Genomic DNA, 16,080 nt, shown 5'->3' on the forward strand with positions numbered 1-16,080 from the left:
GCAGAATGTGGCTTGGCATTGTCTTGCTGAAATAAGCAGGGACGTCCCTGAAAAAGACATTGCTTGGATGGCAGCATATGTTGCTCCAAAACCTGTATGTACCTTTCAGCATATAATGGTGCCTTCACAGATGTGCAAGTTACCCATGCCATAGGCACTAACACACCCCCATACCATCAGAGAGGCTGGCTTTTGAACTTTGCGCTGATAACAATCCGGACAGTCCTTTTCCTCTTTGGCCCGGAGGACACGACGTCCATGATTTCCAAAAACAATTTAAATTGTGGACTCGTCAGACCACAGGACACTTTTCCACTTTGCGTCAGTCCATCTCAGATGAGCTCGGGCCCAGAGAAGCCGGCGGCGTTTCTGGGTGTTGTTGATATATGGCTTTCGCTTTGCATGGTAGAGTTTTAACTTGCACTTGTAGATGGAGCGACGAACTGTGTTCACTGACAATGGTTTTCTGAAGTGTTCCTGAGCCCATGTGGTAATATCTGTTACAGAATGATGTCGGTTTTTAATGCAGTGCCGCCTGAGGGATCGAAGGTCATGGGCATTCCATGTTGGTTTTCGGCCTTGCCGCTTACTTGCACAGATTTCTCCAGATTCTCTGAATCTTTTGATGATATTATGGACTGTAGATGATGAAATCCCTAAATTCCTTGCAATGGCACATTGAGAAACGTTGTTCTTTAACTGTAGGACTATTTGCTCATGCAGTTGTTCACAAAGTGGTGAACCTTGCTTGTGAACGACTGAGCCTTTCGGGGATGCTCCCTTTATACCCAATCATGACATTTACCTGTTCCCAATTAACCTGTTCACCTGGAATGTGCCAAACAGGTGTTTTTTATGAGCATTCCTCAACTTTCCCAGTCTTTTGTTGCCCCTGTCCCAACTTCTTTGGAACAGGTTGCAGGCATCAAATTCAAAATGAGTGAATATTTGCAAAAAACAATAAAGTTTATCCGTTTGAACATTAAATATCTTGTCTTTGTAGTGTATTCAATTGAATATGGGTTGAAAAGGATTTGCAAATCATCATATTCTGTTTTTATTTATGTTTTACACAACGTCCCAACTTTATTGGAATTGGGGTTGTATATGGAATTAAATCTATGTGCATAGTACTATATACATAATAGCAATAATAATAATAAGCATATGAATAAAAATGGGATTAGTTAGGTATGCATTATAATAATAACAATAATAATAATATTAAAATATGTGTAAATAAAAAACTATAAATAACTATACAGCTGTAACTATAACTAAAGTTCAGATCATTTATAATTGACAATTAAAAACTAATTGACTAAAAATTGACTAAAATTTTTATGTAAATTCAGTGACTCCAAGAATTGTGTATCATGATTTTGATGTGTATTTATCTATAATTAGATAAACATCCTAACTTAATCATTGTGTTCAGATAACTGCAGGGTCCATGTTACAGAAACATGGAAGTCTCAAGAGTTCAACAGAGGTTTTATTGTCATTTCAGCTATTTACAAGTGCATATTGAAACGAAACAACGTTCCTCTAGAACCAGGGTGCAACACAGAACACAAGTGCAAAACAACACACAACATACACAGTGAGTACAATAAATACAAGGAACTGCAATAAATACTGGAGACATTTCTAATTTAAAGAAACAGAAGGAGACAAGACTAGAGACACGAGTAGTGTTGGACAGTACATGGTACTGAGTAAATGATCATTTACATTCTATAATCCTTTGTTATTTTAATTTAATTAAGAGGCATTACAAACGCAACTCCTAAAATACAGGACCTCCAGTCTGCGTTTATGAGTGGGACGTGCGTCCTTTGAAAATAATACTGACTGTGATCAATAAACTAATAAAGTTTTACGTAGTGTTTTTGCTCCTGTGTCCTGTATTGCAGATTGTATCAGGCGCTGTCCGTGCCTTGATGTGGACATCACCCAGGGCAAAGGAAAGTCATGGTGGAACTTTCGTAAGACCTGCTTCACTATTGTGGAGCACAACTACTTTGAGACTTTCATCATCTTTATGATTCTTCTTAGCAGTGGAGCCTTGGTGAGCTGATTAGTGGCTTATTCGCTATAGCACTGTTTTGTGTATGGTGTGGGGTAGGGCTTATGAGATTCACAATTCTGGTTTTGGGATACTTCTAAGTTTTTCTCATGTTTTCTTTTTTTCTGATCAGGCTTTTGAGGATGTTTACATTGAGGAGAGAAGAGTGATTAAAATAATTCTTGAATATGCAGATCAAGTCTTCACCTACATTTTTGTTGTTGAGATGCTCCTAAAATGGGCTGCCTATGGTTTCAAAGTTTACTTCACTAATGCTTGGTGCTGGCTGGACTTCCTCATTGTAGATGTAAGTCTTTATGTTTCATTATGCTCAAACACTATGATGTACCTGCTTTCAAATAACAAAAAAATGTATATAATATTTTCTTTGCTTTATCTTAATTAAAATGTTACTTTGCTTTATACATTATCTGGTCACATTTGTAGTTGTATTGTTGCATTGACAGGTCTAATTTCTTCTAACAAGATTTTGCAAAATATGTAGTGTAGGAGCATAAATACCAGAACTTACAGCCACATTCTACAAGCCTTTTTGCATGTTAATGTGCTAGCCATTGTAAAGGTTGGCCAAATTTGTTACAACAGCTTGTGAAGATCAGGCATAACACTATGACCACCTTCCTTATATTGTGGTTTGGTTTGCTGCCCGATACGCAACGAACTGTGACTGCTGCAAAAACATCTTTTCACAAAGCCAAGCTTGAACAATCTGCTGCTGACCCACGTAAGCTTCATGCTATCTTTTCCTCTCTTCTGAACACTCCTCCTCCTCCTCCCCCATCTGCCTCTCTCACTGCTACTGACTTTGCAACATTCTTTCAGGACAAGATTGACAAAATCAATCAATCCTTCTCTCCGACTGACCCACTTTCAACTGACCCTCAACCCACCAACACACTCACCAGCTTCACCCCACTCACCATGGATGAGGTTACACAGCTCCTCTCATCCAGCAATCCCACCACATGCACACTCGACCCTATACCATCCACCAACCTCAAAGACATCTCACAGGACCTAATCCCCTTCATCACACCCATCATCAACAACTCCCTGACATCAGGTGTTGTCCCTACTGCTTTTAAGTAGGCTCAGGTCATTCCCCTTCTTAAGAAACCTACACTAGACACTACAGACATTAACAACTACAGACCTGTCTCACTCCTCTCTTTTCTATCCAAAATTCTTGAACGTGCTGTCTATAACCAACTATCTGCCTTTCTTACTCAGAATGACCTCCACGATCCGTACCAGTCTGGCTTCAAGGCAGCACATTCTACGGAAACAGCACTTGTAGCTGTTACTGAGAAGCTTCATGCAGCCAAAGCAGCCAAACTGTCATCTGTCCTCATTCTTCTTGACCTCTCTGCAGCCTTCAACACAGTAAACCACAGCATTCTCCTGTCCACTCTCTCCAACCTTGGAGTAACAGGTTCAGCATGGCAATGGATGGCCTCCTACCTCGAAGGGCACTCCTACCAAGTGTCATGGAGGGGATCCATATCAACTCAACCGGTGTTCCTCAGGGCTCTGTACTTGGCCCACTTCTTTTCTCTATCTACACCCGCTCTCTGGGTAAGGTCATAGCCTCCCATGGCTTCTCCTACCACTCCTATGCAGATGACACTCAGCTCGTTCTGTCATTTCCTCCTTCAGACACACAAGTCTCAGCTCGCATCTCAGCATGTCTGCGAGATATCTCACAATGGATGTCAGCTCATCATTTGAAACTTAATCCCAGCAAGACAGAGCTGTTGCTCATTCCCGGAGATCAGTTTCCAACACAGGACCTAGTCATTTCTCTTGATGACTCCCAGATCAGACCATCTGATAAGGTACGAAGCCTTGGTGTTGTCCTGGATAACCAGCTGACCTTCTCTCCTTATATAGCCAACATGACAAGATCGTGCCGGTTCCTCCTGTACAACATCAGGAAGATTCGACCATTTCTCTCCATGGAAGCTACCCAGATTCTGGTCCAATCACTTGTAATCTCACAGTTGGACTACTGCAACTCCCTCCTGGCTGGAGCTCCCATGTCCACTACTAAACCCTTGCAGCTCATTCAAAATGCAGCTGCCCATCTGGTTTTTAACCAGCCCAAACACTGCCACATCACCCCACTGCTGCGTTCTCTTCACTGGCTTCCTGTAGCTGCACGCATTCAGTTTAAAACACTGATGCTCGCCTACAAAGCCAAAAATGGACCAGCCCCAAGCTACCTTCGTGGTCTAATCAAACCCCGCTCTGTACCACACAACCTCCGAGCCACTAGTCTCGCTCGACTTGAGCCTCCACCCAGGACTAAATGAAGACAAGCATCAAGGCTCTTCTCTGTTCTAGCACCCAAGTGGTGGAATGAACTTCCTCTGTCTGTCCGAACATCTGAGTCTCTTGCTGTCTTTAAAAAACGATTAAAAACTCACCTTTTTACTAAGCACTTAAGCTGACTTGTACTTATTTACTAACATTTACTAAAAAAAAAAAAAAACACTTTGGTTCTAACAGGTTTCAGCAGATTTGTGTTCTTCGACTGTTGTTTACTTAAACTTGAGAAATGAAATGTTTACTATGGAAGCACTTCTGTAAGTCGCTCTGGATAAGAGCGTCTGCTAAATGCAGAAAATGTAAATGTAAATGTGTATTCTGACACCTTTCTGTCAGAACCAGCATTAACATCTCCAGCAATTTGAGCTACAGTAGCTGTTGGATCGGGCTACACGGGCCAGCCTTTGCTCCCGACGTGCATCAATGAGCCTTGGTTGCCCATGACCCTGTCGCCGGTTTACCACTGTTCCCTCCATGGACCACTTTTGATAGATACTGACTACTGCAGACTGGGACCACCCCACAAGAGCTGCAGTTTTGGAGATCTAGCTCTGTACCAGTCGTCTAGCCAACACAATTTGGCCCTTGTCAAACTTGTTTAAATCCTTACGCTTGTTCATTTTTCCTGCTTCTAACACATCAACTTTGAGGATAAAATGTTCACTTGCTGCCTAATATATCCCACCCACTAACAGGTGCCGTGATAAAGAGATAATCAGTGTTATTCACTTCACCTGTCAGTGGTCATAATGTTATGCCTGGTCGGTGTATACAGTAATGATTGTATATGAATCATCATAAACATCAAAAGAACTATACAATGTGACCTAAAGGCCAATACAAATATACATAATTATTGAAGACCTGTCTTCCATTAAAAAAGCCTGGCATTATGGTGTGTATGAAAGGATGAAAAAAAATCTGCTTTACACTATTTTAATCGACTTTTACCTACAATAATTGGTGTCCTAAATTCCTTAATTATCGCAGAACAATGTTAGAAAGATAGTTGATATACCATAGTGGTAAAATGTCCCCGTCCCAACTTGTTTGCATTCTTTTCAATTAAAAACCAATGTAAAACTTTTAAAAATAGCCACTCAGGTGGCGCAGCGGTAAAACACACTAGCACACCAGAGCTGACATTTCAAACTCGTTGATTTGAAACTCAGCTCTGCCATTCGACTACATGAACAATTGGGTGTTGTTCATACAGGGTGGGAGCTGGATAAGGACTGATGCAGTTACGACCTCTGCTGGCTGGTTGATGGCCCCTGCACAGAGTCGAGGAATAATTCGTTGATCATGGTGTTGCTCTCTGTACACAAAGCTGATCCGCATATGAACTTGAAAAGATGCAGTTGGCTAATGCGCAAGTGTCAAGGGGTGTGTGTGTTAGTCTTGCTCTTCTCAATTAGAAGTGGAGAAATTAAGACTTTTTTTCCTACAGTTGAAACTTTTTTTTTTATTAGAGAAACTAGTTGTTTTGCGTTTGTTTTTCAGTTTGTAAAGCATTATTTGTTCAATTTGTTGTGCAGGTGTCGCTGATCAGCTTGACGGCTAACATTCTGGGTTACTCTGAGCTCGGACCCATTAAATCCTTGAGGACCCTGAGAGCTCTGAGGCCGCTTCGTGCTTTATCCAGATTTGAGGGGATGAGGGCAAGTACTTAATATTATAACATTAGTTACAAATTGTAATTTAACACTTAAACCCCCTGGCGCATTCCCACTAGTGGTATAGCCCTGGTATTAAATGTTAATGCTTTATACAAGAAAGATATTCATGCTAATTTTGTACAGTAATGTTTATGTACAGTGGACTTTACGTTTTTGCACACATTGTTTTGTGGATTTAAATCTGAATGGAAATAATTGCTGTTTTTATGGATCAATCCACATATAATCACCCACAGTGATAAAGTTGAGTTTTTTTGTGAATTAAAAATTAAAAACTGGAATCTTTTATTTATTAAATTATTTAAATCTCTTGGTAAACCTATTTGGCAGTAATTACAGCTACAAATCTTCTTGAATACAAGCTTTGCACACTGGATGTGTAAAGTTTATTACATTCTTTATGGCAGATCAACTAAAGCCTTGTCAAACTGGATTTCAAACAAAATGCCATCTTCACCTCTACAGTGGTACCTTTAAACTCAACGTCAATTGGTTCTGGGAGTGGCGTTGAGTTTAAAAAGCTTTGAGTTTCAAGGTAATTTTCCATAAGGATGTATGGGAAGCCTGTTAATGTGTTTCATGGTCCCGTGGACTTGCATATATTTTAGGCTAATGTAAAATAATGGGGTTGTTTTTGACACTTATACACTGAAAATAACACAAATATAATATAAAAACACTAACATAAAAGGCTGATTCCTACAATTTCCCAGAACCCTGAGCTGTAACACAAGTTTAAAAGTGAAACAGTTAGGAAAATCCAGCTAAACGCAGATACATGTGGAGCTTTTAAAGTAAATCTGACTGTTATTTCTCACAAATGCAGATTCTTCTCATATGCGCACCTTGATGGCGTATTACCTACCACACCGCTCAAGTCGAGTGCTGAACAAAGCAACTGTTCATTGTTAATTTGAAATTAAATAAATACATTTTTAAAAACAAACTGAACACGTTGAGTTCAAGGGTACAAATTTCTCGATGAAGGGCTTTGAGTTTCAAAGATTTTGAGTTTAGGGGACGTTGAGTTACAAGGTACCACTGTATTTGTAGATGTTTCATGGGGTTTAAATCTGGGTTGGTATTATAAAGATTTATAAAGACTTATGATTTATGGAGTGCTGTAGAGATAGTTCATCTAACAGGTTCTCCCATCTCTGCTCAGGACTGTGGGAGCTATTTTGAGCAAACTTTTTTAATTTTGCCCTTTTTTTTACTTCTTTGGTCAAGATTCTTATTGCCTTGTAAGTCCAAATAGGCCAGATGTCCAATTGGCTGTTGTTCATACAGGGTGGGAGCCGGATAGGGACCTCATAACTGATACAATTGCGAACTCTGCTGGCTGGTTGATGGTGTCTGCACAGAGTCGAGGAATAATGCGTTGATCAGGGTGTGGCTCTCTGTATACAATGTGTACCGCATGTGAACTCGACTTGTTTAGGTAAAAAGATGCAGTTGGCTACTGCACACATGTCGGAGGGGGGCGTGTGACAGTCTCGTTCTCCTTAATCAGCAGTGGGGAGCAGCATCAGTAGAGAGGAAACGTAATGCAATTGGGTAGTTGGATACGACTAGATTGGGAGGAAAATTTGATAAAATGCAAAATAAACTTTTATATTTTATACAAAACTTCTGAAAAATAAACTTTTATTACTTTTATACAAAATAATGTACAACCTTTTTTTCATCTGTGTAAACATCCTGATTTGATTTCTCATTAAAGGAAATTTTAATTCCATCATAACAATGATAAAAACCTTTAAAGTAGCTCATACTGCTTTCCATTTACATAGCCTTCAAGGCTGCTGTGCAAAAAAAGCTACTGATTTTTGCACTGCAGTCTCTAATTCCAGGCTGTGTAAAGCTCATGTGACCTTGGACAGTGTCACCTGTGTTTCAGCAGCTTCTAATTCTAATTGGCAAGAGACCACTATTCAGTCTTTTTAAATAGATGCAGTAAATCTAAATTAGTACATCTGTTTATATGAGCACAGAGATGCCACCAGCTGTAATCAAACAATTACTAGCAAAAAAATAGTCATACACCAATTAGCCATAACATTAAAACCACCTCCTTGTTTCTACACACACTGTCCATTTTATCAGCTCCACTCACCATACAGAAGCATTACTGACTGTAGTCCATTTGTTTGTCTGCATGCTTTGTTAGCCCCCTTTTATGCTGTTCTTTAATGGTCAGGACTCTCCCAGGACCGCTACAGAGCAGGTATTATTTGGGTGGATCATTCTCAGCACTGCAGTGACACTGACATGGTGGTGGTGTGTTAGTGTGTGTTGTGCTGGTATGAGTGGAACAGACACAGCAGCGCTGCTGGAGTTTTTAAACACCTCACTGTCAATGCTGGACTAAGAATAGTCCACCAACCAAAAATATATCCAGCCAAGAGTGCCCTGTATGTAGCGTCCTGTGACCACTGATGAAGGTCTAGAAGATGACCAACTCAAACAGCAGCAATAGATGAGCGATCATCTCTGACTTTACATCTGCAAAGTGGACCAATTAGGTTGGAGTGTCTAATAGAGTGGACAGTGAGTGGACACTATTCAAAAAACTCCTGCAGCACTGGTGTGTCTGATCCACACATACCAGCACAACACACACTAACACACCACCACCATGTCAGTGTCACTGCAGTGCTGAGAATGATCCACCACCTAAATAATACCTGCTCTGTGGTGGTTCTGTGGGGGTCCTGACCATTGAAGAACAAAGTAAAAGCAGGCTAAAAAGTATGTAGAGAAACAGATGGACTACAGTCAGTAATTGTAGAACTACAAAGTGTTTCTATATGGTAAGTGGAACTGATAAAATGGACAGTGAGTGTAGAAACAAGGAGGTGGTTTTAATGTTATGGCTGATCAGTGTATTTTTGGAAATAATAATTGAAATTACAAGACTCCTGTGACAAACATGCCCCTTACAAGTACAATATGTAAACTTTTTACTCCAACTGTTCAGTTCAGTTCACTTGCTCAATTTCTGTGTATTGTGGTTCCTGATCTCCAACTGAACTTGCAGGTGGTGGTAAATGCCCTGGTTGGAGCTATTCCATCCATATTCAACGTGATGCTGGTGTGTCTGATATTCTGGCTGATCTTCAGCATAATGGGAGTGAACCTGTTTGCTGGAAAGTTCTATTACTGCATGAACATTACATCTGAGGAGATATTTTCTATTGATGAAGTGAACAACAAAACCGACTGTTTCTTACTAATGGAGGACGGACACGATGTGCGATGGAGAAATCTGAAAGTAAACTTTGATAATGTTGGCATGGGCTACCTGTCCTTACTGCAAGTGGTCAGTGTTCATTTATTCATACACATAAATATCACAATAAGTAAAAAAAAATGAATGAGTAAATGTTTGCATTATTAAATACTGCTAATTTATGTTGTTTTTTAGGCTACATTCAAAGGTTGGATGGATATCATGTACGCTGCTGTGGATTCACGTCTTGTAAGGTTCACTGTTTTTAAAACATTATAGAGCACACAAGGCACTCAAATGGCAAGGTGGTAAAACACGCTAGCACACCAGAGCTGACTGCTCAGACTCATGAATTCGTATCTCAGCTCTGCTACCTGCAGGCTGGACACCTTTGTGAACAATGATTGGTTTATGTGTTGGGTTGGATTGCCGGAGGGGATTCCTTATAATTGACCTCTGCTGGCTGATTGATGGCTGCACTGAGACAGGGAATAATGGGGATCATTGTGTGACTCTCCGAGCGTGAGACTGAGCCCCATGCAGGGGAAAAGATGCGGTTGGCTACTGCACAAGTGTCAGAGATGTTGTGTGTTAGTCACGACTCTCCTCGGTCAGGAGTGGATGTCAGCAGCAGTAGAGAAGAAGCTAAATGCGACAGGGTAATTGGAAATGACCAGATTGGGAGAAAAACTACAGGAAATACTGTTTTACTATTTGTTTTAGATTGATGATGAATAATTGTGGGTAAATTAGGTTTATCCATAAATGTATGTATAATAAATGCATACCTACAGAATCTATTACGTATTCTTGATGTTTTTTTTTTTAATTACATCTATCTTTCTAATTAGGTGGATGAACAACCCGAATATGAGACGAACCTCTACATGTACCTCTACTTTGTTATTTTTATCATCTTTGGGTCTTTTTTTACCCTCAATTTATTTATTGGTGTCATCATTGATAATTTCAACCAACAAAAGTCAAAGATAAGTATCATTAACACAACACCATTAACAATTTTAATATACACCAAATGTATGTGGACACCTGAAATGATTTGTGTTCAGGTGTTTCAGCTTTATTTATTGTTAACAAGTGTAAAAAAAATTCATTATATAGAGTATTTTGGTATCTGTAGGAATACATGCATAAGTAATATTCATTCCAGATTCATTCTAAATTATTTAAATTATTTATTTAATTCATTTTAACAGAATACATTACTTGCATGTACATATTTGCCAGAATACTAAATATGTTCAACAGTTTATTTTCCATTTTCACATGAATATTCTTTTATTAAGTATATTGCCCAAACCTAGATTGGGATTGATATATTTAGAATAATTAGTTTCTTGTGTCTATACTTTGGAGGACAAGACCTTTTCATGACAGAAGAACAGAAGAAGTACTACAATGCCATGAAGAAACTAGGCTCAAAGAAACCACAGAAACCAATTCCTCGTCCTCAAGTATGAAATGTCATCCTTAGTATATACTGTTAAGGTCAAAGGTTTACATGCATTGTGGTTTTTGGATTATATCTGACTATTTAGACCTTGGCATTCTGACCTTGGCTAAGTGGCCACTATTCCATGTACTTTGTACTTATTGACATCTGTACTTACAAAAGACTCTAGGTTGTTTAGCTTAAGCTTCATACACTACCCATTATTATACAGGTGGGTCAGTCTGATGGGTGCAAACTATATCTATTTAACTCATTACAAAGAAGCTGTATTTAATTATGATCACTAACAAGATAGTAGGAGGCAGAGTGGGCTAGGCAGCTACATGAACAACAATTAGCTGTTGTTCATACAGGGTGGAAAGCCGGACCGGGACCTCATAACTGATGCAATTACGACCTCTGCTGGCTGGTTGATGGCCCCTGCACAGAATAGAGGAATAATGCGTTGATCAGTGTGAAGCTCTCTGTACACAAAGCTGATCCACATATGAACGCTTCCAGTACAGGTGAAAAGATGCAGCCGGCTACTGCACACATGTCGGAGGGGACGTGTGTTAGTCTCGGCTCTCTACAGTCAGAAGTGGAGATCAGCATCAGTAGAGTGGAAGCGTTATGCAGTTGGGTAATTGGATTCGACCAGATTGGGAGGGGGAAAAAAGGAAGTAGAAGATGCCACAAAGTTAAATTCTATTATGGAAAATTGGGTTTTTGCTACTATTTTTGACCCCTCATTTCTAGAACACTTCCATGTTCATTTAATGTGTATGCAAACTTTTGACTTCATCTTAGCATTTGAATTAAGCAATTAATTAAATAAATAAGTTTATTACTACAAAATCACTAATTGTTATTTTTTCCCTCATGCTGAAATAATTCTTTGCTGCATTTTGCTGAACTACTTGAAGAACTGTTTTCAAGGCTTTGTCTTTGACGTCGTGACAAAGCAGTTTTTTGATATCCTCATCATGGGATTGATCTGTCTGAACATGATCACCATGATGGTGGAGACTGATGACCAAAGTGAGGAGACTGAGGGCATCTTGTACTTTATAAACCTCGTCTTCATCATGTTCTTTACCGGAGAGTGTGTGCTCAAGCTCATCGCCCTTCGACAGTACTTCTTTCATGTTGGATGGAATATATTTGATTTTATCGTGGTCATTCTTTCAATTATGGGTAAGTACTATTGTTTGGAGAAAGCTATAGCTTCATCATGTGTTTGATCCCCAATAATAAATCCTAATAAATAAAATTGAATATGACAGCAGTAATTCTCTATTGTTTCACCCCAAGAATGTTAGAAAAAGTTATTATTCATTACTTCTCTAGTATTATACTACAGTGGTCAGATAAGGTCAGATATTGCGAGCTTTGGCACAGCATGCAATGCTATGGGCTATGACGAGACGAGAGGGCGGACACACATGCAGAGATGTATTAACAAAGATTTAATGATAACAAAAGACAAGACACATGACAAGGTTACACAAGACAGGTAGGAACTAGACAAGACAAACTAACAAGATATGCTAAATGCTAACCTAAACTAAACACTAAGCTAAACAATAACAGTACAGGACTAGACAGAGCTAAACAGGACTAAACAGAGCTAAACAGGACTAAACAGAGACAGAGAGACAGACAGACAGGCAGACAGATAGACAGACCAAAATCACTGGCTAAAGTAATTTCAAGCAAAGCCAAACCAACAGAACAGAGTCACGTAAAATAGTCTCCAAAGACTGAATCCCAGCTCCCCTCTTAAATGCCCTCAGATGAGGACTAATTATAAGCAGGGGACCAATCAAACCGAGAGGGCGTGGCAGGTGCACAGGAGCTCCAGCAGGAGCACACAGAGGCTGGATCCGTGACACAGCACAGTCCAGTTCTGTGGCCTCGCACATCTATAGCAGAGCAGAAAAAACACCCACCTTTTAGAAATGGGTGTGATTAAAACTACAAAAAATATATAAACTTTAAAATATTGTTGCTTCAATATGATGTTAATGTCTTATCAACATTTTTTTCTACAGGCTTAATGCTTGCAGACCTTATCGAGAAGTACTTTGTGTCACCCACTCTATTTCGTGTCATCCGACTTGCAAGAATTGGCCGTGTTCTGCGTCTAATCCGAGGCGCCAAAGGCATCCGGACACTTTTGTTTGCCCTGATGATGTCCCTCCCTGCCCTCTTCAATATCGGCCTCCTGCTTTTTTTGATCATGTTCATCTTTTCAATATTTGGAATGTCTAATTTTGGCTATGTAAAAAAAGAAGGAGGCATTGATGACATGTTCAATTTTGAGACCTTTGGAAACAGCATAATATGTCTGTTTATGATCACAACTTCTGCAGGCTGGGATGGGCTTCTCTCTCCCATTATGAACAGTGGACCCCCCGACTGTGACCCATACATCGAAAACCCTGGAACAGACGTCAGGGGTAACTGTGGCAATCCTGCAGTGGCAATAGTCTTTTTTTGCAGCTACATAGTGATGTCTTTCCTAGTGGTGGTCAACATGTACATCGCCATCATTCTGGAGAACTTCAACGTAGCGACAGAGGAAAGCAGCGAGCCGTTATGTGAGGATGACTTTGAAATGTTTTATGAGACCTGGGAAAAGTTTGATCCTGATGCCTCACAATTCATTAGCTACAGTGCACTTTCTGATTTCTGTGACACACTGAAGGATCCGCTGAAGATTCCAAAGCCAAACACGATCAAGCTGATTTCCATGGACCTTCCATTGGTTACTGGAGACAAGATTCACTGTCTTGACATCCTCCTGGCTCTTACAGCCGAAGTGCTTGGTGAATCAGGGGAAATGGACATGCTCAAGTCAAGCATGGAGGAGAAATTCATGGCAAACAACCCCTCGAAGGTCTCATATGAGCCAATAACCAGCACTCTTCGACGAAAGCATGAGGAAATGGCCGCAACAGTCATCCAAAGAGCCTACCGCAAATACAGACTCAAGAGTACTCGCAAACCGAGCTCGTTCAGGTTCAGAGAAAAGCTCCCCTCTGTAGAGGTTCAAAGTGAGTTTGTCTTGCATTCAGCCCCCTTTACTGTCCCTGACTCTTTAAACTATGAGGACAGTTTAAGAGAGTCAATTGTGTAGAGAGAAACTGCTTTACTGAAGTGGTTGTTTGCTCCCAAATTCTGACTTTGCAACTTGCAGTTAATATAAAGGGAATCTTTTGTGAGATCATTTCTATGCAAAAAAATTGAAATTAATATAATTTGATGTAGGCTATATATCAAATTTTAATTTGCAACTTAAGTGTGAATCCCTAAAAAGTCAGTATAGCTTGTAGTGTAGCTGAGCTTTAAGCTCAATACCCCAGTCCCTGAACAGGAGTAGAATAAAGATCTAATGTATTATAGGGCTAGAAGTTCTAGATTATCTGTTAATGCTTTTGATACAAAACTGGAAAAAATACAAACAGTATTTGGCATTTGGCATTTATTTGTTATAATTTATCAATATCAGTAGTGAGCACCCTGATTGCCACTCACTCCACTGCTGAGGACCTTCGCAACTGACACACGCCCCTCTCCGACACGTGTGCAGTACCGACATTTTTTCACTTGCACAAGGCGAGTTGATATGCGGATCAGCCTTGTGCACGCATTATTTCTCAACTCTGCACAGGCACCATCAGTCATCCAGCAGAAGTCATAATTGCATCAGTTATTAGGAACCTGAACTGGTCCGGCTCATCCCACCCTGTGAACAACATCCAATCATTATTCATGCAGCCACCCAGCCCAGCCAGACGGCAGAGCTGAGATTTTATATGATATATTCGAAATCCCAGATCTGGTTTGCTAGCTGAGATTCGATATGATATATTCGAAATCCCAGATCTGGTTTGCTAGTGTATTTTATCGCTATGCCACCTGAGCGGCAAATTACTGTTAGTCTTAAAATGTAATTAGTCAAGTTAAAATACTCAAATAGGCACCAAAGAAAGTCAAAATTCTGCAGATTGGTATTTCTGTGTTTTAGATTATTAGAACACATACCCCTGTTTTTAAACAATTGATTCTACAGGTCTGAAATGAATTAGAAGCTGCTGAAAGATAGGTGACTATAGTCAATCAGGCTTTACATTATCATGGGCTTAGAGATAACAGTGTAAGAAATAGCCCTGGTCCTGCTTTTTCTTTGTCCTATTAAGGTGGCGATTTTATGCAGGTGTTTCTGTCCACACCACCAAATTTTAGATGGGGGATTCAAAATAGTGTGTTCTTTTTTATTAAGTCTCTCACACGAACAAATAATAAGATCCCAAGACTATCAGTGTGATGAAAGGGAGTCAATAATTATGGCATTATAAAATACATATTTTATCATAAATTGTAACGTTTTATATGTTATCTATCTATCTATCTATCTATCTATCTATCTATCTATCTATCTATCTATCTATCTATCTATCTATCTATCTATCTATCTATCTATCTATCTTTGTGGTGTCTTTTGTCGTGGTGAAGTACTAATGAGGAATGACAACTCCGTTGACACTAACTCATGTTTAATTAAGAGGTTTATTCAAAGAAATGAGTAGTGTCAGTACAGACATTTCGCGATTATGCCCGGAGGAAGGCAGCCGATTCCTTCTCTGCCTTCCTTACGCCAACCTCAGGTTTAAATACCCCAGCGATTTACATACAGCACATCTGTTTTCAATAGCATTCAAACACAAAGACAAAGAACCTGACTTCTTGTCTACCAAAGGCATTAGCTCTAGATTTCCAACTGCCCCATGCGACCCCAACAGAAATCTGATCTCACCCGGGACCCCAGGCTCCTGTGACAGTGTTTACATTAATCAACCATCTCCTATAGATGAGACACAGTCTTCATCATTACCCATGGCGCCAACAGTGAACAAGGCCTCACACATAATGCCCTCCAGATGTGAGAATGCCTCAGGCTGGAGCACCCTGGCCCTTATCAGAATAACCTCAACAGAACTAACAGTTGAAGAGACACAAATCTCACATATGAACATAATATGTTCTAAAGGGGGTTACTGAATAAAATATTTCATATAAAACTTCTATCTATCAGGCATAAGACACAAATACCAAATTTCAAATGTCTTCTACTTTACTATTCACTCTGCATAAGATATTTAGTGCACACTATGACCAAGACAACAGAATGGTAAACAGGGCAAAATAATACAATAATGCTAACATTTCTGTTTGCTATCTGTTTGTCTTAGCTTCCTTACTGTGACTGTGCAATGTGCACTAAAATCTGATG

The 16,080-nt window shown here is 39.7% G+C and overlaps 1 protein-coding gene across 2 annotated transcripts in view; it reads left to right on the forward strand.

Moving 5' to 3' along the window:
* Positions 1-13,923, forward strand: part of scn4ab (sodium channel, voltage-gated, type IV, alpha, b) — a 54,296-nt gene extending 40,373 nt beyond the window's left edge. For both annotated transcript variants that reach the window (XM_063016080.1, XM_063016088.1), the window contains exons 18-26: positions 1,917-2,071; positions 2,202-2,375; positions 5,956-6,078; positions 9,137-9,418; positions 9,524-9,577; positions 10,180-10,317; positions 10,699-10,803; positions 11,708-11,978; positions 12,836-13,923. In XM_063016080.1, the coding sequence (XP_062872150.1) occupies positions 1,917-2,071; positions 2,202-2,375; positions 5,956-6,078; positions 9,137-9,418; positions 9,524-9,577; positions 10,180-10,317; positions 10,699-10,803; positions 11,708-11,978; positions 12,836-13,923 (2,390 nt within the window). The remainder of the gene's footprint in view (positions 1-1,916; positions 2,072-2,201; positions 2,376-5,955; positions 6,079-9,136; positions 9,419-9,523; positions 9,578-10,179; positions 10,318-10,698; positions 10,804-11,707; positions 11,979-12,835) is intronic.
* Positions 13,924-16,080: the final 2,157 nt, after the last annotated feature.

This window comes from Trichomycterus rosablanca, chromosome 2 (genome assembly GCF_030014385.1).
Source record: "Trichomycterus rosablanca isolate fTriRos1 chromosome 2, fTriRos1.hap1, whole genome shotgun sequence".
Taxonomy (NCBI): domain Eukaryota; kingdom Metazoa; phylum Chordata; class Actinopteri; order Siluriformes; family Trichomycteridae; genus Trichomycterus; species Trichomycterus rosablanca.